This window comes from Ascaphus truei, chromosome 9 (assembly GCF_040206685.1).
Source record: "Ascaphus truei isolate aAscTru1 chromosome 9, aAscTru1.hap1, whole genome shotgun sequence".
In the NCBI taxonomy this organism is placed as follows: Eukaryota; Metazoa; Chordata; class Amphibia; order Anura; family Ascaphidae; genus Ascaphus; species Ascaphus truei.
Window position 1 is genome coordinate 3,301,342 of NC_134491.1, and position 23,151 is coordinate 3,324,492.

The window sequence follows — 23,151 nt, forward strand, 5'->3', positions numbered from 1 at the left end:
CAGGACTATAGGGCTTCCCAGATCTATTCTCAATCCACAGTTTGGAATAACCGAAGGACATTCAAACACGTGAAACACCGTTAGCTTACATCTGCTGCAAGAAAATCACGAGACTATAATTGGGAAGCCCCAGCCACACAGGGTAGCAGTATGTATAAATTGTTTAGTAACAGTGTATAAGCATAGTGAAGTAATAAGGTATGACCATGCTGGAGTAGTAATGTATGACTATTGTGGAGTAACAGTGTATGAGTATTGGGGAGTAATAGTGAATGAGCCTCGTGGAGTAACAGTGTATGAGCCTCATGGAGTAACAGTGTATGAGCCTCATGGAGTAAAAGTGTATGAGCCTCATGGAGTAACAGTGTATGAGCCTCATGGAGTAACAGTGTATGAGCCTCATGGAGTAACAGTGTATGAGCCTCATGGAGTAATAGTGTATAAGCCTCATGGAGTAACAGTGTATGAGCCTCATGGAGTAACAGTGTATGAGCTTCATGGAGTAATAGTGTATGAGCCTCATGGAGTAACAGTGTATGAGCCTCATGGAGTAACAGTGTATGAGCCTCATGGAGTAACAGTGTATGCACCTCCTAGTAAAAGTGTATGAGCCTCATGGAGTAACAGTGTATGAGCCTCATGGAGTAATAGTGTATGAGCCTCATGGAGTAATAGTGTATGAGCCTCATGGAGTAATAGTGTATGAGCCTCATGGAGTAACAGTGTATGAGCCTCATGGAGTAAAAGTGTATGAGCCTCATGGAGTAACAGTGTATGAGCCTCATGGAGTAACAGTGTATGAGCCTCATGGAGTAACAGTGTATGAGCCTCATGGAGTAACAGTGTATGAGCCTCATGGAGTAACAGTGTATGAGCCTCATGGAGTAACAGTGTATGAGCCTCATGGAGTAACAGTGTATGAGCCTCATGGAGTAACAGTGTATGAGCCTCATGGAGTAATAGTGTATGAGCCTCATGGAGTAATAGTGTATGAGCCTCATGGAGTAATAGTGTATGAGCCTCATGGAGTAACAGTGTATGAGCCTCATGGAGTAATAGTGTATGAGCCTCATGGAGTAACAGTGTATGAGCCTCATGGAGTAACAGTGTATGCACCTCCTAGTAAAAGTGTATGAGCCTCATGGAGTAACAGTGTATGAGCCTCATGGAGTAATAGTGTATGAGCCTCATGGAGTAATAGTGTATGAGCCTCATGGAGTAATAGTGTATGAGCCTCATGGAGTAACAGTGTATGAGCCTCATGGAGTAAAAGTGTATGAGCCTCATGGAGTAACAGTGTATGAGCCTCATGGAGTAACAGTGTATGAGCCTCATGGAGTAACAGTGTATGAGCCTCATGGAGTAACAGTGTATGAGCCTCATGGAGTAACAGTGTATGAGCCTCATGGAGTAACAGTGTATGAGCCTCATGGAGTAACAGTGTATGAGCCTCATGGAGTAACAGTGTATGAGCCTCATGGAGTAACAGTGTATGAGCCTCATGGAGTAATAGTGTATGAGCCTCATGGAGTAATAGTGTATGAGCCTCATGGAGTAACAGTGTATGAGCCTCATGGAGTAATAGTGTATGAGCCTCATGGAGTAACAGTGTATGAGCCTCATGGAGTAACAGTGTATGAGCCTCATGGAGTAACAGTGTATGAGCCTCATGGAGTAACAGTGTATGAGCCTCATGGAGTAATAGTGTATGAGCCTCATGGAGTAACAGTGTATGAGCCTCATGGAGTAATAGTGTATGAGCCTCATGGAGTAATAGTGTATGAGCCTCATGGAGTAATAGTGTATGAGCCTCATGGAGTAACAGTGTATGAGCCTCATGGAGTAACAGTGTATGAGCCTCATGGAGTAATAGTGTATGAGCCTCATGGAGTAATAGTGTATGAGCCTCATGGAGTAACAGTGTATGAGCCTCATGGAGTAACAGGGTATGAGCCTCATGGAGTAACAGTGTAGGTAGGCATTGTATGTCAGGGAAGGCAGATCATCACAGCTCTCCACAACCGGTAGAGACAGCTTTGCAAAGGGTTAAAGCACAGGCAGACCGGTAGTGAGCTGCACTTCAGTGGGAGAGGAGCCTGCACCACAAGGGCAAGGAGCTCACACTGTGATCCACAAGCAACACTACCCCACACTCCCCTGTGCTAATGAAGGGGTTAGCGGGTATCCACCCTATCCGTTATCTATTACAGTCCAGGGACGGGTATATTTTCATGATGTTTCAGGCCCCCCAGGCACTGTACCGTCTCCCTCCTAGCGTCTCCCTCCTAGCGTCTCCCTCCTAGCGTCTCCCTCCTAGCGTCCCCCTCCTAGCGTCTCCCTCCTAGCGTCTCCCTCCTAGCGTCCCCCTCCTAGCGTCTCCCTCCTAGCGTCTCCCTCCTAGCGTCTCCCTCCTGGCGTCTCCCTCCTAGCGTCTACCTCCTAGCGTCCCCCTCCTAGCCTCTTCCTCCTAGCCTCTCCCTCCTAGCGTCTCCCTCCTAGCGTCTCCCTCCTAGCGTCTCCCTCCTCGCCTTTCCCTCCTAGCGTCTCCCTCCTAGCGTCTCCCTTCTAGCGTCTCCCTCCTAGCGTCTCCCTCCTAGCGTCTCCCTCCTAGCCTCTCCCTCCTAGCGTCCCCCTCCTAGCCTCTCCCTCCTAGCGTCTCCCTCCTAGCGTCTCCCTCCTAGCGTCTCCCTCCTCGCCTCTCCCTCCTAGCGTCTCCCTTCTAGCGTCTTCCTCCTAGCGTCTCCCTCCTAGCGTCTCCCTCCTCGCCTCTCCCTCCTCGCCTCTCCCTCCTAGCGTCTCCCTCCTAGCGTCTCCCTCCAAGCGTCCCCCTCCTAGCGTCTCCCTCCTAGCCTCTCCCTCCTAGCGTCTCCCTCCTAGCGTCCCCCTCCTAGCGTCTCCCTCCTAGCATCTCCCTCCTAGCGTCTCCCTCCTAGCGTCTCCCTCCTAGCGTCTCCCTCCTAGCCTCTCCCTCCTAGCCTCTCCCTCCTAGCCTCTCCCTCCTAGCCTCTCCCTCCTAGCCTCTTCCTCCTAGCCTCTCCCTCCTAGCGTCTCCCTCCTAGCGTTTACCTCCTAGCCTCTTCCTCCTAGCCTCTCCCTCCTAGCCTCTTCCTCCTAGCCTCTCCCTCCTAGCGTCTCCCTCCTAGCGTTTACCTCCTAGCCTCTTCCTCCTAGCCTCTTCCTCCTAGCCTCTCCCTCCTAGCGTCTCCCTCCTAGCGTTTACCTCCTAGCCTCTTCCTCCTAGCCTCTCCCTCCTAGCGTCTACCTCCTAGCGTCCCCCTCCTAGCGTCTCCCTCCTAGCGTCTCCCTCCTAGCGTTTACCTCCTAGCCTCTTCCTCCTAGCCTCTCCCTCCTAGCGTCTACCTCCTAGCGTCCCCCTCCTAGCGTCCCCCTCCTAGCCTCTCCCTCCTAGCCTCTCCCTCCTAGCCTCTCCCTCCTAGCCTCTCACTCCTAGCCTCTCCCTCCTAGCCTCTCACTCCTAGCCTCTCACTCCTAGCCTCTCACTCCTAGCCTCTCCCTCCTAGCCTCTCACTCCTAGCCTCTCACTCCTAGCGCTGTTCCAGTCACAGCGTGTAGACGGGACATTTTCCCTCCCCACCTCATGTCGAGGGAACGACTGAATAACTACACAGAGCTTATTAGATCAATCATTTCATTACAACGTTTCATTACAGTCAATTACACCCTGTGCTCTTTGGTCCTGCCAGCGATGTTGTAATTTACGGGTGTTCTCCTGCCTGCCAGCTCCAGTCGGGAGCAGTTATCTCTGCCACTGGTTCCCGTCTGGGGGATTCAACCTTTAACCCTTTCTAGGGACTGTTCTAGCCCTATGCGGAGATCTGATGAGGGCAAAACTGCAGGAGAGCAAAGTAACATTCCAGCTAAAGGACAATGTAAGCGCTGCTGTGCTGTGCAACGCGCTGCAGGCTCACTTCCCAGCATTTAACATGTCAGTCTTTGCACTTTCATCCTAAATCCTCTAGCAGTGCTCAGAGAAGTCTACTGATGTAAGGGAACGTTGAGGGGGCATTTAAAGATGGCCGTTCTTTCCCTCAGAAATGCCTTATAACACAGCACAGACGTTGCAATATTCCGTTTCTCATTCAGCTGTGATTGTAATTGTAATTAGAAGAAAAATCTATTGTATATTATCTCATTGTCCGTGGATGCACGTTTGAAAAGCTATTTAATGATTTCTAACCTGTAAAGCAGCAATTTAAAATATGAGCGCTTATCGAATACACTTTGCTAAGTGGGACAGGGGCTTTAACAAGATACTTTAGCGTGATTTAAAGAGATGTGAGGCAGGCATTATTCTTTCTGTATTAATGCCAGGACCAGCACAGGGCGGGATGGGTTAATATCCCACAGCGTGTGAGGACAGGACCAGCACAGGGCGGGATGGGTTAATATCCCACAGTGTGTGAGGACAGGACCAGCACAGGGCGGGATGGGTTAATATCCCGCAGCGTGTGAGGACAGGACCAGCACAGAGTGGGATAGGTTAATATCCCACAGTGCCAGCACAGGGTGGGATGGGTTAATATCCCGCAGTGTGAGGACAGGACCAGCACAGAGCGGGATGGGTTAATATCCCGCAGTGTGAGGACAGGAGCAGCACAGAGCGGGATGGGTTAATATCCCACAGCGTGTGAGGACAGGACCAGCACAGGGCGGGATGGGTTAATATCCCGCAGTGTGAGGACAGGAACAGCAAAGAGCGGGATGGGTTAATATCCCGCAGTGTGAGGACAGGAGCAGCACAGAGCGGGATGGGTTAATATCCCCCAGTGTGAGGACAGGAGCAGCACAGAGCGGGATGGGTTAATATCCCACAGCGTGTGAGGACAGGACCAGCACAGGGCGGGATGGGTTAATATCCCGCAGTGTGTGAGGACAGGACCAGCACAGAGCGGGATGGGTTAATATCCCGCAGTGTGAGGACAGGACCAGCACAGAGCGGGATGGGTTAATATCCCGCAGCGTGTGAGGACAGGAGCAGCACAGAGCGGGATGGGTTAATATCCCGCAGTGTGAGGACAGGACCAGCACAGAGCGGGATGGGTTAATATCCCACAGTGTGCGAGGACAGGACCAGCACAGGGCGGGATGGGTTAATATCCCGCAGTGTGTGAGGACAGGACCAGCACAGAGCGGGATGGGTTAATATCCCGCAGTGTGAGGACAGGACCAGCACAGAGCGGGATGGGTTAATATCCCGCAGTGTGAGGACAGGAGCAGCACAGAGCGGGATGGGTTAATATCCCACAGCGTGTGAGGACAGGACCAGCACAGGGCGGGATGGGTTAATATCCCGCAGTGTGAGGACAGGACCAGCATAGAGCGGGATGGGTTAATATCCCACAGTGTGTGAGGTCAGGACCAGCACAGAGCGGGATGGGTTAATATCCCGCAGCGTGTGAGGACAGGACCAGCACAGGGCGGGATGGGTTAATATCCCGCAGTGTGTGAGGACAGGACCAGCACTAGAGCGGGATGGGTTAATATCCCGCAGTGTGAGGACAGTACCAGCACAGAGCGGGATGGGTTAATATCCCGCAGTGTGTGAGGACAGGACCAGCACAGGGCGGGATGGGTTAATATCCCGCAGTGTGAGGACAGGACCAGCACAGAGCGGGATGGGTTAATATCCCGCAGCGTGTGAGGTCAGGACCAGCACAGGGTGGGATGGGTTAATATCCCGCAGTGTGAGGACAGGACCAGCACAGAGCGGGATGGGTTAATATCCCGCAGTGTGAGGACAGGAGCAGCACAGAGCGGGATGGGTTAATATCCCACAGTGTGTGAGGACAGGACCAGCACAGGGCGGGATGGGTTAATATCCCGCAGTGTGAGGACAGGACCAGCACAGAGCGGGATGGGTTAATATCCCGCAGTGTGTGAGGACAGGACCAGCACAGGGCGGGATGGGTTAATATCCCGCAGTGTGAGGACAGGACCAGCACAGAGCGGGATGGCTTAATATCCCGCAGCGTGTGAGGACAGGATCAGCACAGGGCGGGATGGGTTAATATCCCGCAGTGTGTGAGGACAGGACCAGCACTAGAGCGGGATGGGTTAATATCCCGCAGTGTGAGGACAGGACCAGCACAGAGCGGGATGGGTTAATATCCCGCAGTGTGTGAGGACAGGACCAGCACAGGGCGGGATGGGTTAATATCCCGCAGTGTGAGGACAGGACCAGCACAGAGCGGGATGGGTTAATATCCCGCAGCGTGTGAGGACAGGACCAGCACAGGGTGGGATGGGTTAATATCCCGCAGTGTGAGGACAGGACCAGCACAGAGCGGGATGGGTTAATATCCCGCAGTGTGAGGACAGGAGCAGCACAGAGCGGGATGGGTTAATATCCCACAGCGTGTGAGGACAGGACCAGCACAGGGCGGGATGGGTTAATATCCCGCAGTGTGAGGACAGGACCAGCATAGAGCGGGATGGGTTAATATCCCCCAGTGTGAGGACAGGAGCAGCACAGAGCGGGATGGGTTAATATCCCACAGCGTGTGAGAACAGGACCAGCACAGGGCGGGATGGGTTAATATCCCGCAGTGTGTGAGGACAGGACCAGCACTAGAGCGGGATGGGTTAATATCCCGCAGTGTGTGAGGACAGGACCAGCACAGAGCGGGATGGGTTAATATCCCGCAGCGTGTGAGGACAGGACCAGCACAGAGCGGGATGGGTTAATATCCCGCAGTGTGAGGACAGGACCAGCACAGAGCGGGATGGGTTAATATCCCACAGTGTGCGAGGACAGGACCAGCACAGGGCGGGATGGGTTAATATCCCGCAGTGTGAGGACAGGACCAGCACAGAGCGGCATGGGTTAATATCCCGCAGTGTGAGGACAGGAGCAGCACAGAGCGGGATGGGTTAATATCCCACAGCGTGTGAGGACAGGACCAGCACAGGGCGGGATGGGTTAATATCCCGCAGTGTGAGGACAGGACCAGCATAGAGCGGGATGGGTTAATATCCCACAGTGTGTGATGACAGGACCAGCACAGAGCGGGATGGGTTAATATCCCGCAGTGTGTGAGGACAGGACCAGCACTAGAGCGGGATGGGTTAATATCCCGCAGTGTGAGGACAGGACCAGCACAGAGCGGGATGGGTTAATATCCCGCAGTGTGTGAGGACAGGACCAGCACAGGGCGGGATGGGTTAATATCCCGCAGTGTGTGAGGACAAGAGCAGCACAGAGCGGGATGGGTTAATATCCCGCAGTGTGAGGACAGGACCAGCACAGAGCGGGATGGGTTAATATCCCGCAGCGTGTGAGGACAGGACCAGCACAGGGCGGGATGGGTTAATATCCCGCAATGTGTGAGGACAGGACCAGCACAGAGCGGGATGGGTTAATATCCCGCAGTGTGAGGACAGGACCAGCACAGAGCGGGATGGGTTAATATCCCGCAGCGTGTGAGGACAAGAGCAGCACAGAGCGGGATGGGTTAATATCCCGCAGTGTGAGGACAGGACCAGCACAGAGCGGGATGGGTTAATATCCCACAGCGTGTGAGGACAGGACCAGCACAGGGCGGGATGGGTTAATATCCCGCAGTGTGTGAGGACGGGACCAGCACAGGGCGGGATGGGTTAATATCCCGCAGTGTGTGAGGACGGGACCAGCACAGAGCGGGATGGGTTAATATCCCACAGCGTGTGAGGACGGGACCAGCACAGGGCGGGATGGGTTAATATCCCACAGTGTGTGAGGACAGGACCAGCACAGGGCGGGATGGGTTAATATCCCACAGTGTGTGAGGACAGGACCAGCACAGGGCGGGATGGGTTAATATCCAACAGCGTGTGAGGACAGGACCAGCACAGAGCGGGATGGGTTAATATCCCCCACTGTGTGAGGACAGGACCAGCACAGGGCGGGATGGGTTAATATCCCGCAGTGTGTGAGGATAGGACCAGCACAGGGCGGGATGGGTTAATATCCCACAGCGTGTGAGTACCGGACTAGCACAGGGCAGGATGGGTTAATATCCCGCAGCGTGTGAGGACAGGACCAGCACAGGGCGGGATGGGTTAATATCCCGCAGCGTGTGAGGACAGGACCAGCACAGAGCGGGATGGGTTAATATCCCGCAGTGTGAGGACAGTACCAGCACAGAGCGGGATGGGTTAATATCCCGCAGTGTGAGGACAGGACCAGCACAGAGCGGGATGGGTTAATATCCCGCAGTGTGAGGACAGGACCAGCACAGGGTGGGATGGGTTAATATCCCGCAGTGTGAGGACAGGACCAGCACAGAGCGGGATGGGTTAATATCCCGCAGTGTGAGGACAGGAGCAGCACAGAGCGGGATGGGTTAATATCCCACAGCGTGTGAGGACAGGACCAGCACAGGGCGGGATGGGTTAATATCCCGCAGTGTGAGGACAGGACCAGCACAGAGCGGGATGGGTTAATATCCCGCAGTGTGTGAGGACAGGACCAGCACAGGGCGGGATGGGTTAATATCCCGCAGTGTGAGGACAGGACCAGCACAGAGCGGGATGGGTTAATATCCCGCAGCGTGTGAGGACAGGATCAGCACAGGGCGGGATGGGTTAATATCCCGCAGTGTGAGGACAGGACCAGCATAGAGCGGGATGGGTTAATATCCCCCAGTGTGAGGACAGGAGCAGCACAGAGCGGGATGGGTTAATATCCCACAGCGTGTGAGAACAGGACCAGCACAGGGCGGGATGGGTTAATATCCCGCAGTGTGTGAGGACAGGACCAGCACTAGAGCGGGATGGGTTAATATCCCGCAGTGTGTGAGGACAGGACCAGCACAGAGCGGGATGGGTTAATATCCCGCAGCGTGTGAGGACAGGACCAGCACAGAGCGGGATGGGTTAATATCCCGCAGTGTGAGGACAGGACCAGCACAGAGCGGGATGGGTTAATATCCCACAGTGTGCGAGGACAGGACCAGCACAGGGCGGGATGGGTTAATATCCCGCAGTGTGAGGACAGGACCAGCACAGAGCGGGATGGGTTAATATCCCGCAGTGTGAGGACAGGAGCAGCACAGAGCGGGATGGGTTAATATCCCACAGCGTGTAAGGACAGGACCAGCACAGGGCGGGATGGGTTAATATCCCGCAGTGTGAGGACAGGACCAGCACAGAGCGGGATGGGTTAATATCCCGCAGCGTGTGAGGACAGGATCAGCACAGGGCGGGATGGGTTAATATCCCGCAGTGTGAGGACAGGACCAGCATAGAGCGGGATGGGTTAATATCCCCCAGTGTGAGGACAGGAGCAGCACAGAGCGGGATGGGTTAATATCCCACAGCGTGTGAGAACAGGACCAGCACAGGGCGGGATGGGTTAATATCCCGCAGTGTGTGAGGACAGGACCAGCACTAGAGCGGGATGGGTTAATATCCCGCAGTGTGTGAGGACAGGACCAGCACAGAGCGGGATGGGTTAATATCCCGCAGCGTGTGAGGACAGGACCAGCACAGAGCGGGATGGGTTAATATCCCGCAGTGTGAGGACAGGACCAGCACAGAGCGGGATGGGTTAATATCCCACAGTGTGCGAGGACAGGACCAGCACAGGGCGGGATGGGTTAATATCCCGCAGTGTGAGGACAGGACCAGCACAGAGCGGGATGGGTTAATATCCCGCAGTGTGAGGACAGGAGCAGCACAGAGCGGGATGGGTTAATATCCCACAGCGTGTGAGGACAGGACCAGCACAGGGCGGGATGGGTTAATATCCCGCAGTGTGTGAGGACAGGACCAGCACAGGGCGGGATGGGTTAATATCCCGCAGTGTGAGGACAGGACCAGCACAGAGCGGGATGGGTTAATATCCCACAGCGTGTGAGGACAGGACCAGCATAGAGCTGGATGGGTTAATATCCCACAGTGTGTGAGGACAGGACCAGCACAGAGCGGGATGGGTTAATATCCCGCAGTGTGTGAGGACAGGACCAGCACTAGAGCGGGATGGGTTAATATCCCGCAGTGTGAGGACAGGACCAGCACAGAGCGGGATGGGTTAATATCCCGCAGTGTGTGAGGACAGGACCAGCACAGGGCGGGATGGGTTAATATCCCGCAGTGTGAGGACAGGACCAGCACAGAGCGGGATGGGTTAATATCCCGCAGCGTGTGAGGACAAGAGCAGCACAGAGCGGGATGGGTTAATATCCCGCAGTGTGAGGACAGGACCAGCACAGAGCGGGATGGGTTAATATCCCGCAGCGTGGGAGGACAAGAGCAGCACAGAGCGGGATGGGTTAATATCCCGCAGTGTGAGGACAGGACCAGCACAGAGCGGGATGGGTTAATATCCCGCAGCGTGTGAGGATAGGACCAGCACAGGGCGGGATGGGTTAATATCCTGCAGTGTGTGAGGACAGGACCAGCACAGAGCGGGATGGGTTAATATCCCGCAGTGTGTGAGGACGGGACCAGCACAGGGCGGGATGGGTTAATATCCCGCAGCGTGTGAGGACAGGACCAGCACAGGGCGGGATGGGTTAATATCCCGCAGCGTGTGAGGACAGGACCAGCACAGAGCGGGATGGGTTAATATCCCGCAGCGTGTGAGGACAGGACCAACACAGAGCGGGATGGGTTAATATCCCGCAGCGTGTGAGGACAGGACCAGCACAGGGCGGGATGGGTTAATATCCCGCAGTGTGTGAGGACGGGACCAGCACAGAGCGGGATGGGTTAATATCCCGCAATGTGAGGACAGGACCATCACAGGGCGGGATGGGTTAATATCCCGCAGTGTGTGAGGACAGGACCAGCACAGAGCGGGATGGGTTAATATCCCGCAGTGTGAGGACAGGACCAGCACAGAGCGGGATGGGTTAATATCCAGCAGTGTGTGAGGACAGGACCAGCACAGGGCGGGATGGGTTAATATCCCGCAGTGTGTGAGGACAGGACCAGCACAGAGCGGGATGGGTTAATATCCCGCAGTGTGAGGACAGGAGCAGCACAGAGCGGGATGGGTTAATATCCCACAGCGTGTGAGGACGGGACCAGCACAGGGCGGGATGGGTTAATATCCCGGAGGGTGAGGACAGGACCAGCACAGGACGGGATGGGTTAATATCCCGCAGCGTGTGAGGACAGGACCAGCACAGAGCGGGATGGGTTAATATCCCGCAGTGTGTGAGGACGGGACCAGCACAGAGCGGGATGGGTTAATATCCCACAGCGTGTGAGGACGGGACCAGCACAGGGCGGGATGGGTTAATATCCCGGAGGGTGAGGACAGGACCAGCACAGGGCGGGATGGGTTAATATCCCGCAGTGTGTGAGGACAGGACCAGCACAGAGCGGGATGGGTTAATATCCCGCAGTGTGAGGACAGGACCAGCACAGGGCGGGATGGGTTAATATCCCGCAGTGTGTGAGGACAGGACCAGCACAGGGCGGGATGGGTTAATATCCCGCAGTGTGTGAGGACAGGACCAGCACAGAGCGGGATGGGTTAATATCCCGCAGTGTGAGGACAGGACCAGCACAGGGCGGGATGGGTTAATATCCCGCAGTGTGTGAGGACAGGACCAGCACAGAGCGGGATGGGTTAATATCCCGCAGTGTGAGGACAGGACCAGCACAGAGCGGGATGGGTTAATATCCCGCAGTGTGAGGACAGGACCAGCACAGAGCGGGATGGGTTAATATCCCGCAGCGTGAGGACAGGACCAGCACAGAGCGGGATGGGTTAATATCCCACAGCGTGTGAGGACAGGATCAGCACAGGGCGGGATGGGTTAATATCCCGCAGTGTGAGGACAGGACCAGCACAGAGCGGGATGGGTTAATATCCCGCAGTGTGAGGACAGGACCAGCACAGGGCGGGATGGGTTAATATCCCGCAGTGTGAGGACAGGACCAGCACAGAGCGGGATGGGTTAATATCCCGCAGTGTGAGGACAGGACCAGCACAGGGCGGGATGGGTTAATATCCCACAGCGTGTGAGGACAGGATCAGCACAGGGCGGGATGGGTTAATATCCCGCAGTGTGAGGACAGGACCAGCACAGCGCGGGATGGGTTAATATCCCGCAGTGTGAGGACAGGACCAGCACAGAACGGGATGGGTTAATATTCCGCAGTGTGAGGACAGGACCAGCACAGGGCGGGATGGGTTAATATCCCACAGCGTGTGAGGACAGGACCAGCACAGAGCGGGATGGGTTAATATCCCACAGTGTGAGGACAGGACCAGCACAGGGCGGATGGGTTAATATCCCACTGTGTGTGAGGACAGGACCAGCACAGAGCGGGATGGGTTAATATCCCACAGTGTGAGGACAGGACCAGCACAGGGCGGGATGGGTTAATATCCCACAGCGTGTGAGGACAGGACCAGCACAGGGCGGGATGGGTTAATATCCCGCAGTGTGAGGACAGGAGCAGCACAGGGCGGGATGGGTTAATATCCCACAGTGTGAGGACAGGACCAGCACAGAGCGGGATGGGTTAATATCCCACAGCGTGTGAGGACAGGACCAGCACAGGGCGGGATGGGTTAATATCCCACAGTGTGAGGACAGGACCAGCACGGAGCGGGATGGGTTAATATCCCGCAGTGTGTGAGGACAGGACCAGCACAGGGCGGGATGGGTTAATATCCCACAGCGTATGAGGACAGGACCAGCACAGAGCGGGATGGGTTAATATCCCACAGTGTGAGGACAGGACCAGCACAGGGCGGGATGGGTTAATATCCCACAGCGTGTGAGGACAGGACCAGCACAGGGCGGGATGGGTTAATATCCCACAGTGTGAGGACAGGACCAGCACAGGGCGGGATGGGTTAATATCCCACAGCGTGTGAGGACAGGACCAGCACAGAGCGGGATGGGTTAATATCCCGCAGTGTGAGGACAGGACCAGCACAGGGCGGGATGGGTTAATATCCCACAGCGTGTGAGGACAGGATCAGCACAGGGCGGTATGGGTTAATATCCCGCAGTGTGTGAGGACAGGACCAGCACAGGGCGGGATGGGTTAATATCCCGCAGCGTGTGAGGACAGGACCAGCACAGGGCGGGATGGGTTAATATCCCACAGCGTGTGAGGACAGGACCAGCACAGAGCGGGATGGGTTAATATCCCGCAGTGTGAGGACGGGACCAGCACAGAGCGGGATGGGTTAATATCCCACAGCGTGTGAGGACAGGACCAGCACAGAGCGGGATGGGTTAATATCCCGCAATGTGAGGACAGGACCAGCACAGGGCGGGATGGGTTAATATCCCGCAGTGTGTGAGGACAGGACCAGCACAGAGCGGGATGGGTTAATATCCCGCAATGTGAGGACAGGACCAGCACAGGGCGGGATGGGTTAATATCCCGCAGTGTGTGAGGACAGGACCAGCACAGAGCGGGATGGGTTAATATCCCGCAGCGTGTGAGGACAGGACCAGCACAGGGCGGGATGGGTTAATATCCCGCAGCGTGTGAGGACAGGATCAGCACAGAGCGGGATGGGTTAATATCCCACAGTGTGAGGACAGGACCAGCACAGGGCGGGATGGGTTAATATCCCGCAGTGTGAGGACGGGACCAGCACAGAGCGGGATGGGTTAATATCCCACAGCGTGTGAGGACAGGACCAGCAAAGAGCGGGATGGGTTAATATCCCGCAGTGTGTGATGACGGGACCAGCACAGAGCGGGATGGGTTAATATCCCACAGTGTGTGAGGACAGGACCAGCACAGAGCGGGATGGGTTAATATCCCGCAGTGTGAGGACAGGACCAGCACAGAGCGGGATGGGTTAATATCCCGCAGTGTGAGGACAGGACCAGCACAGAGCGGGATGGGTTAATATCCCGCAGTGTGTGAGGACAGGACCAGCACAGAGCGGGATGGGTTAATATCCCACAGTGTGAGGACAGGACCAGCACAGAGCGGGATGGGTTAATATCCCGCAGCGTGTGAGGACAGGATCAGCACAGAGCGGGATGGGTTAATATCTCGCAGCGTGTGAGGACAGGACCAGCACAGGGCGGGATGGGTTAATATCCCGCAGCGTGTGAGGACAGGATCAGCACAGGGCGGGATGGGTTAATATCCCGCAGCGTGTGGGGACAGGACCAGCACAGGGCGGGATGGTTTAATATCCCACTGTGTGAGGACAGGACCAGCACAGGGCGGGATGGGTTAATATCCCGCAGCGTGTGAGGACAGGACCAGCACAGAGCGGGATGGGTTAATATCCCACAGTGTGAGGACAGGACCAGCACAGAGCGGGATGGGTTAATATCCCACAGTGTGTGAGGACAGGACCAGCACAGGGCGGGATGGGTTAATATCCCGCAGTGTGAGGACAGGACCAGCACAGGGCGGGATGGGTTAATATCCCACAGTGTGAGGACAGGACCAGCACAGAGCGGGATGGGTTAATATCCCACAGTGTGTGAGGACAGGACCAGCACAGAGCGGGATGGGTTAATATCCCGCAGTGTGAGGACAGGACCAGCACAGGGCGGGATGGGTTAATATCCCGCAGTGTGAGGACAGGACCAGCACAGAGCGGGATGGGTTAATATCCCGGAGGGTGAGGACAGGACCAGCACAGGGCGGGATGGGTTAATATCCCCCAGTGTGTGAGGACAGGACCAGCACAGAGCGGGATGGGTTAATATCCCGCAGCGTGTGAGGACAGGACCAGCACAGAGCGGGATGGGTTAATATCCCGCAGCGTGTGAGGACAGGACCAGCACAGGGCGGGATGGGTTAATATCCCACAGTGTGTGAGGACAGGACCAGCACAGAGCGGGATGGGTTAATATCCCGCAGTGTGAGGACAGGACCAGCACAGGGCGGGATGGGTTAATATCCCGCAGTGTGAGGACAGGACCAGCACAGAGCGGGATGGGTTAATATCCCGCAGTGTGTGAGGACAGGACCAGCACAGGGCGGGATGGGTTAATATCCCGCAGTGTGAGGACAGGACCAGCACAGAGCGGGATGGGTTAATATCCCGCAGTGTGTGAGGACAGGACCAGCACAGAGCGGGATGGGTTAATAACCCATAGTGTGTGAGGACAGGAGCAGCACAGAGCGGGATGGGTTAATATCCCGCAGTGTGAGGACGGGACAAGCACAGAGCGGGATGGGTTAATATCCCGCAGTGTGAGGACGGGACCAGCACAGAGCGGGATGGGTTAATATCCCGCAGTGTGAGGACAGGACCAGCACAGGGCGGGATGGGTTAATATCCCGCAGTGTGAGGACAGGACCAGCACAGAGCGGGATGGGTTAATATCCCGCAGTGTGTGAGGACAGGACCAGCACAGGGCGGGATGGGTTAATATCCCGCAGTGTGAGGACAGGACCAGCACAGAGCGGGATGGGTTAATAACCCATAGTGTGTGAGGACAGGAGCAGCACAGAGCGGGATGGGTTAATATCCCGCAGTGTGAGGACGGGACAAGCACAGAGCGGGATGGGTTAATATCCCGCAGCGTGTGAGGACAGGACCAGCACAGAGCGGGATGGGTTAATATCCCGCAGCGTGTGAGGACAGGACCAGCACAAGGCGGGATGGGTTAATATCCCACAGCGTGTGAGGACAGGACCAGCACAGGGCGGGATGGGTTAATATCCCGCAGTGTGAGGACAGGACCAGCACAGAGCGGGATGGGTTAATATCCCGCAGTGTGAGGACGGGACAAGCACAGAGCGGGATGGGTTAATATCCCGCAGTGTGAGGACGGGACAAGCACAGAGCGGGATGGGTTAATATCCCGCAGTGTGAGGACAGGACCAGCACAGAGCGGGATGGGTTAATATCCCGCAGCGTGTGAGGACAGGACCAGCACAGAGCGGGATGGGTTAATATCCCGCAGTGTGAGGACGGGACCAGCACAGGGCGGGATGGGTTAATATCCCGCAGTGTGTGAGGACAGGACCAGCACAGGGCGGGATGGGTTAATATCCCGCAGTGTATGAGGACAGGACCAGCACAGAGCGGGATGGGTTAATATCCCGCAGCGTGTGAGGACAGGACCAGCACAGAGCGGGATGGGTTAATATCCCGCAGTGTGTGAGGACAGGACCAGCACAGGGCGTGATGGGTTAATATCCCACAGCGTGTGAGGACAGGACCAGCACAGAGCGGGATGGGTGAATATCCCGCAGTGTGAGGACAGGACCAGCACAGGGCGGGATGGGTTAATATCCCGCAGCGTGTGAGGACAGGACCAGCACAGAGCGGGATGGGTGAATATCCCGCAGTGTGAGGACAGGACCAGCACAGGGCGGGATGGGTTAATATCCCGCAGCGTGTGAGGACAGGACCAGCACAGAGCGGGATGGGTTAATATCCCGCAGTGTATGAGGACAGGACCAGCACAGAGCGGGATGGGTTAATATCCCGCAGCGTGTGAGGACAGGACCAGCACAGAGCGGGATGGGTTAATATCCCGCAGCGTGTGAGGACAGGACCAGGACAGGGCGGGATGGGTTAATATCCCGCAGCGTGTGAGGACAGGACCAGCACAGGGCGGGATGGGTTAATATCCCGCAGCGTGTGAGGACAGGACCAGCACAGGGCGGGATGGGTTAATATCCCGCAGCGTGTGAGGACAGGACCAGCACAGGGCGGGATGGGTTAATATCCCGCAGCGTGAGAGGACAGGACCAGCACAGGGCGGGATGGGTTAATATCCCGCAGCGTGTGAGGACAGGACCAGCACAGAGCGGGATGGGTTAATATCCCGCAGCGTGTGAGGACAGGACCAGCACAGAGCGGGATGGGTTAATATCCCGCAGTGTGTGAGGACAGGACCGGCACAGGGCGGGATGGGTTAATATCCCGCAGTGTGTGAGGACAGGACCAGCACAGAGCGGGATGGGTTAATATCCCGCAGTGTGAGGACAGGACCAGCACAGAGCGGGATGGGTTAATATCCCGCAGTGTGTGAGGACAGGACCAGCACAGAGCGGGATGGGTTAATATCCCGCAGTGTGTGAGGACAGGACCAGCACAGAGCGGGATGGGTTAATATCCCGCAGCATGTGAGGACAGGACCAGCACAGGGCGGGATGGGTTAATATCCCGCAGCGTGTGAGGACAGGACCAGCACAGGGCGGGATGGTTAATATCCAGCAGTGTGTGAGGACAGGACCAGCACAGAGCGGGATGGGTTAATATCCCGCAGTGTGTGAGGACAGGACCAGCACAGGGCGGGATGGGTTAATATCCCGCAGTGTGTGAGGACAGGACCAGCACAAAGCGGGATGGGTTAATATCCCGCAGCGTGTGAGGACAGGACCAGCACAGGGCGGGATGGGTTAATATCCCGCAGCGTGTGAGGACAGGACCAGCACAGAGCGGGATGGTTAATATCCAGCAGTGTGTGAGGACAGGACCAGCACAGAGCGGGATGGGTTAATATCCCGCAGTGTGTGAGGACAGGACCAGCACAGAGCGGGATGGGTTAATATCCCGGAGGGTGAGGACAGGACCAGCACAGAGCGGGATGGGTTAATATCCAGCAGTGTGTGAGGACAGGACCAGCACAGAGCGGGATGGGTTAATATCCCGCAGTGTGTGAGGACAGGACCAGCACAGAGCGGGATGGGTTAATATCCCGCAGCGTGCGAGGAATGTGTTATTCTGTAGTTTCACATCTGCATGATGTGAGATCATTTGTTTTCAGGATTCATAATTTTGGCACAAGTGTCTTCGGGCTGCATGGGGACTATGAGCCTGTGTGATGTACAGCCCAGGACAGGTGAGACTATACAGCCTGTGTGATGTACAGCCCAGGACAGGTGAGACTATACAGCCTGTGTGATGTACAGCCCAGGACAGGTGAGACTATACAGCCTGTGTGATGTACAGCCCAGGACAGGTGAGGGAAGGGTCTGGTGACCCTTTACTGGAGTAAGAGCATAGAAAGCAAAATAAAGGACATTAACCCTTTCATAGGTCGAGGGACACTCGTAGACATCCTAGTGCCCTGCGGACCTTTGGCACAGCGTAAGAATTATGTAACTTTTATTCTTAGAGACGTCGTGACAGTAGATTTACTAACTTAATTACATGAGATACAAGTTGTATTGTGATTGCAAATATGGGATCATCTTTATTTTGATACAATGCCCAAATATATTCATCGCAGACACAGTGGAACGGTGCAGTCATTGATGAGCTTGCCATCTTTGTTCAGGAGATATTGACCCTCATACACACCACCCCACACACCGCTCGTGCGCACGTCTCCTTATTATCCATGTGATCTCCATCGATCTTTTCTTTTTTCCCTCGGTTTCTTCATCTCTTTCCAACCACAGGTGAAGATCATTGTCCCCAACAGCACCGCGGGCCTGATCATCGGGAAGGGTGGTGCCACAGTAAAGGCCGTGATGGAGCAGTCAGGAGCCTGGGTGCAGCTATCCCAGAAGCCGGACGGCATTAATCTGCAGGAGCGTGTGGTGACGGTGAGCGGGGAGCCCGAGCAAAACCGCAAGGCGGTGGAACTGATTGTGCAGAAGATTCAGGAGGACCCACAGAGCGGCAGCTGTCTGAACATCAGCTACGCCAACGTCACCGGCCCCGTTGCCAACTCCAACCCCACAGGTTCCCCCTACGCCAACACTGCCGAGGTCTTGCCCACCGCTGCCGCAGCCGCAGGGCTCTTGGGCCACGCTAACCTCGCAGGGGTGGCAGCCTTCCCCACCGTCCTCTCCGGCTTCACTGGAAATGATCTGGTTGCTATAACATCGGCCCTCAACACTCTGGCCAGTTATGGCTACAACCTCAACACGCTGGGGCTGGGATTGAGCCAAGCGGCGGCCACGGGAGCATTGGCAGCTGCCGCTGCCAGTGCTAACCCAGCCGCAGCAGCGGCAGCCAACCTGCTGGCTACATATGCCAGCGAAGCATCTGGGGGCGGCACACCAGGGGGAGCGGCGGGGACGTTTGCACTGGGCAGCCTGGCTGCAGCCACCGCAGCTACCAACGGATATTTTGGAGCCTCCCCTCTGGCGGCCAGTGCCATTCTGGGTACAGAGAAGTCGACGGACGGCTCCAAGGACGTGGTGGAAATCGCCGTCCCGGAGAATCTGGTGGGCGCCATCCTTGGCAAAGGTGGCAAGACATTGGTGGAGTACCAGGAGTTGACTGGCGCCAGGATACAGATCTCCAAAAAGGGGGAGTTTGTCCCCGGCACCAGAAACCGCAAGGTAACCATAACGGGCACGCCAGCCGCAACACAGGCAGCGCAGTATCTAATCACGCAACGGGTCACTTACGAGCAAGGCGTCCGGGCGGCCAACCCACAGAAAGTGGGTTAAACGCCCCCCTGCCCCTTTCCCCGGATGTTAACTTAATTGTTTCCCCCCCACCCTTCTTCTTCTTTTCATGGATGTACTGTATTTTGCAGGAGCAATTTATATTTTAATTTTTGTTTTTGTTTATGGCAGGGGAAGTGCGCGTCGAGTTATTAATATATAATTATGCAAATGAACGCAACGGTGTTGACAAAGTGCATCTGTAAATAATACATGTTTTACGGATGTTTCAGAGAGGGAATTTTCCTCTTTTTTTAATTTTTTTTTAAAAGTGTTTTTTATTTTGGTTCTTTTTTTTATTTGAAGGTCTTTGACTGGTTCTCTCTCTCGTTAAGGTTTTATTGTTTACGCGTCAAAAGTAAACGTTTTTGAAGCCTGCTATTTTACCAGCATCGTTGTAGTTGAAAATGAACTGAATGTAGACATGACATAGCGCATAGGTTTCTAACCCTGCCAGCGCCGCAGAGACCAGTAATACGTTGCAGAGCCACGTATTAGTGGCCCCTTCCGTGCCGACGTGGGTAATCAGTATTAGTCCTAGGTGACGCTATAATTGAACTACTGTTTTGCTGGGAAACAGCAGGGGGTTTTGGGTGGGTGAGTTACCTATACAAAAAGGGAGTTAGGAAAAGAAAAAAAATAAAGCACTATCCAACTTCACTCTTATGTACGGCCCAGGGCGGGCGGCGTTAGGTGATCTGTGTCCCGGGGCTGGAGGCGTAAGGGGGTGTACGGCCCAGGCGGGTGGCGTAAGGGGGATGTAGGGCCCAGGGCGGGCGGCGTAAGGAGATGTAGGGCCCAGGGCGGGCGGCGTAAGGGGATGTACGGACCAAGGCTGGTGGCGTAAGGGGGTGTACGGGCCAGGGCTGGCGGCGTAAGGGGGTGTACGGGCCAGGGCTGGCGGGGTAAGGGGGTGTACGGCCCAGAGCTGGCAGGGTAAGGGGGTGTACGGCCCAGAGCTGGCAGGGTAAGGGGGTGTACGGCCCAGAGCTGGCGGGGTAAGGGGGTATACGGCCCAGAGCTGGCGGGGTAAGGGGGTGTACGGCCCAGGGCTAACGGGGTAAGGGGGTGTACGGCCCAGAGCTGGCGGGGTAAGGGGTGTACGGCCCAGAGCTGGTGGCGTAAGGAAGGAAACATGTTTTGGAATAAAAAAAAAGAAAAAAAATAGTTTTAAATTAAAACAAAAAGAGAAATATATATATATATTATCAAAAAGCAATATAGTTGCAAAAAAAAAGCACTGTAAAATATATATTAAAAAATGGTTAAAACTGTGGAAAAAAAGAACCTTTTTGGTAAGTTTACAGATCAGTGTCTTCATAAGAACCTGTATGACGATGATTACTCCGGCTCGCCAGGCCACTTTTCTACCATTTTTGACTCGTGGATCCCGTTAGATTTCCCGCCTCTGGCGGGTGAAGTCTGGTTTTCCGAGAGCCGTGTCTGTTTTCTTTCTTCATTTGTGTTTTGGTTTTTTTTCCCCCTCACTCTGAAATTGCTTAAATCCCCAGTCTCGCCCTGTCTTGTTTATAATTGTTTTACAAATCACCTAACGCTGTTTTTTTCCTTCACCCCGATTACATTGTTCACTTTGAAATCTTACTCCGGAGAAGCACCGTTGCCCCGGTGAGAATTGACGATGGCGGTTTCCTATGACCCCGCCATTGTGTCGTAATACATAGCAGGCCCGCCTGGAAGAGAAAAGGTATTCCCCCCAGAAATATCTTACTTGGCTATTTCTCTCTCTCAACTGGAAGATTTCCCGGTGAATTATGTTATCAGGATGAAAAAGTAAAAGCAACTTGTAATTACAAGATTATTTTTATTTGGGGTGATTTGCACCCCCCCCCCACCCCCCACTCCCCACCCCCCAGTGCCTGGCCAGCCAAACACCAGTTGATCCATTAACATCCTCCCCTTTTAGACATAGAGCTGTGTGCGTATTGGACATTTTCTAAGCCAAACCACGCACACGCACACGCACACGCACACGCCACATGAAAGTGCCAACTGTTAGCTGATAAAGTTTCATTATCTGCAACGACTTTAGCGAGGACGTTGCCTTTTAAAACGCTTTTGATTGTGTATAATTTTAACACTAGCGATCTCTTTAGTGTCGTCAATGTAGGTTTTACTGTGAACAGTACCTGTGATTTTTAGCTGTGTGTGATCAGCCGCCACTGGCTATGATAGCCGTTGACCTGCATGTTCTTTTTTCTGTGGGGCATCTGTATGTCAGCTTCAGTCAGTATTTCCCTGCATGCGTGTTTAGCTGAGATAGTGTTCATTGTGTCTCGCCTGTCGCAGCGCAGGCTCCTCCAAAGGCCATTTTTTTTTCTTTTTTTTTTTTAATAGAATTAGCCTTTTTTTGGTTTTTTCAACTTGTCACCTCCTCCATGTTTCTAAGTGCCAACTAGCCAGATCATTCTGTTTAACCTCTGCATTTGGGCCACCTCAAGCCACTGAAAACGTGGCCGTTCATAAACCCAGCATCTTCTCCATGCTATGCATGCAGTCGTAAAAAATTTCAATGGACAAGAAAATAATTACACAAAAAAAAAAAACAAACAAAAAAAAAATAGTAAATAATAATACTAAAAAATAAAAAAACTAAAATGCTGGCTACCTCTGGATCATCAGGCTGAGAAATCCCCAAAACTACAGTTTTCCTTTCATCTCAACTTCAACCCATTGATAACGTCCATCATAACCAACTCAGTGACATTTTCCGCTGCTCCTCCCGTGCAACTGATTAATGAACAATGATTGTGATGTCCTTTCGTCTGGCTTCTCGTCAAGCATCTCTCTTTCTGAACTGTGATCTTTTATTTTATTATTTTTTTTCCTTCGTTCATTGAACTTACAAATGAACTTCATCACCATGTTAGTTTGACCGTGTCCACCGTGTCCTCTCTTGTGGACATTGGGAACTTTTTGAAAAATGATTTGCCACCCTTCCCCCTCGTTTCCTCCACTTCCCTCTCCCTCCCCCCCTTTCCTGTTTCTGTTCACTGTTATTAACTCCTTTGCTGCCGGAGAGGCCTGTGACGCATGGACCCGCCGCGCTGCTCATTGCTTTGCAGGCCGCTCTGGAAGTGAACCTTTCAGCCATTCCAATCTGATGATCAAAAGTCGTTTTATTTGTTCTTTTTTTTTTCTTCTTCTTTCCTCCCATTGTCACTTTCTCTTTGATTACAGAAAATCATTTTCAAGAAGAGAAAACTGATATATATTAAAAAAACAAAACAAAAAAAACAACAAAAAAAAGGAATGATATTGCTTGTTTTTAAAATGGAAAGAGCAATGCTGTCGTACAACTGTGTTTTAATTGGTAATGGTTATTTATCGTTAATAGTCTCTGTAGCTCTGTAAGTTTTTATGACAATACAGTGTAACTAGTGGTTAGACGATGATGCGAATATATTTACTCATATCATTATAAATGTGCTTTGTTCATCATGTACCATCACTGTCTCCCGTCTCATTATTTTTCCTTGCATGTCACTAGTTTCAGTTCATTTATAATACATTAACAGAGAATAATAATACCTGTCAGATTTATTTCCCTCGCTCTCCTGGTGTTAGCAGGTGCACCAACACAAAGTGCCCAGGCCATCAGCTTCTCATGCTCAGACCTCCTGAAAATGAACATGCTGCATTAGGAAGAAATACTACAGTCAGCTGATGCCACCATCATTACAGATCCCAACCCTTAACCTTATAACACGCACTCACCACCAATGCATCTCTTCTGTTGGTTAACACTATGAGGAGATGGCAGTCGCAGGACACTACACACAATCACCGAGGGTCTGAATAGCTGTCATTTTATATTCTCTA

General features: G+C 53.8%; 1 protein-coding gene across 4 annotated transcripts in view; it reads left to right on the forward strand.

Moving 5' to 3' along the window:
- Window positions 1–22,774, forward strand: part of NOVA1 (NOVA alternative splicing regulator 1) — an 87,679-nt gene extending 64,905 nt beyond the window's left edge. For all 4 annotated transcript variants that reach the window (XM_075613203.1, XM_075613204.1, XM_075613206.1 and 1 more), the window contains 2 exons: window positions 18,313–20,038; window positions 20,101–22,774. In XM_075613203.1, the coding sequence (XP_075469318.1) occupies window positions 18,313–19,314 (1,002 nt within the window). In that variant the 3' untranslated portion in view covers window positions 19,315–20,038; window positions 20,101–22,774. The remainder of the gene's footprint in view (window positions 1–18,312; window positions 20,039–20,100) is intronic.
- The last annotated feature ends 377 nt before the right edge of the window (window positions 22,775–23,151 follow it).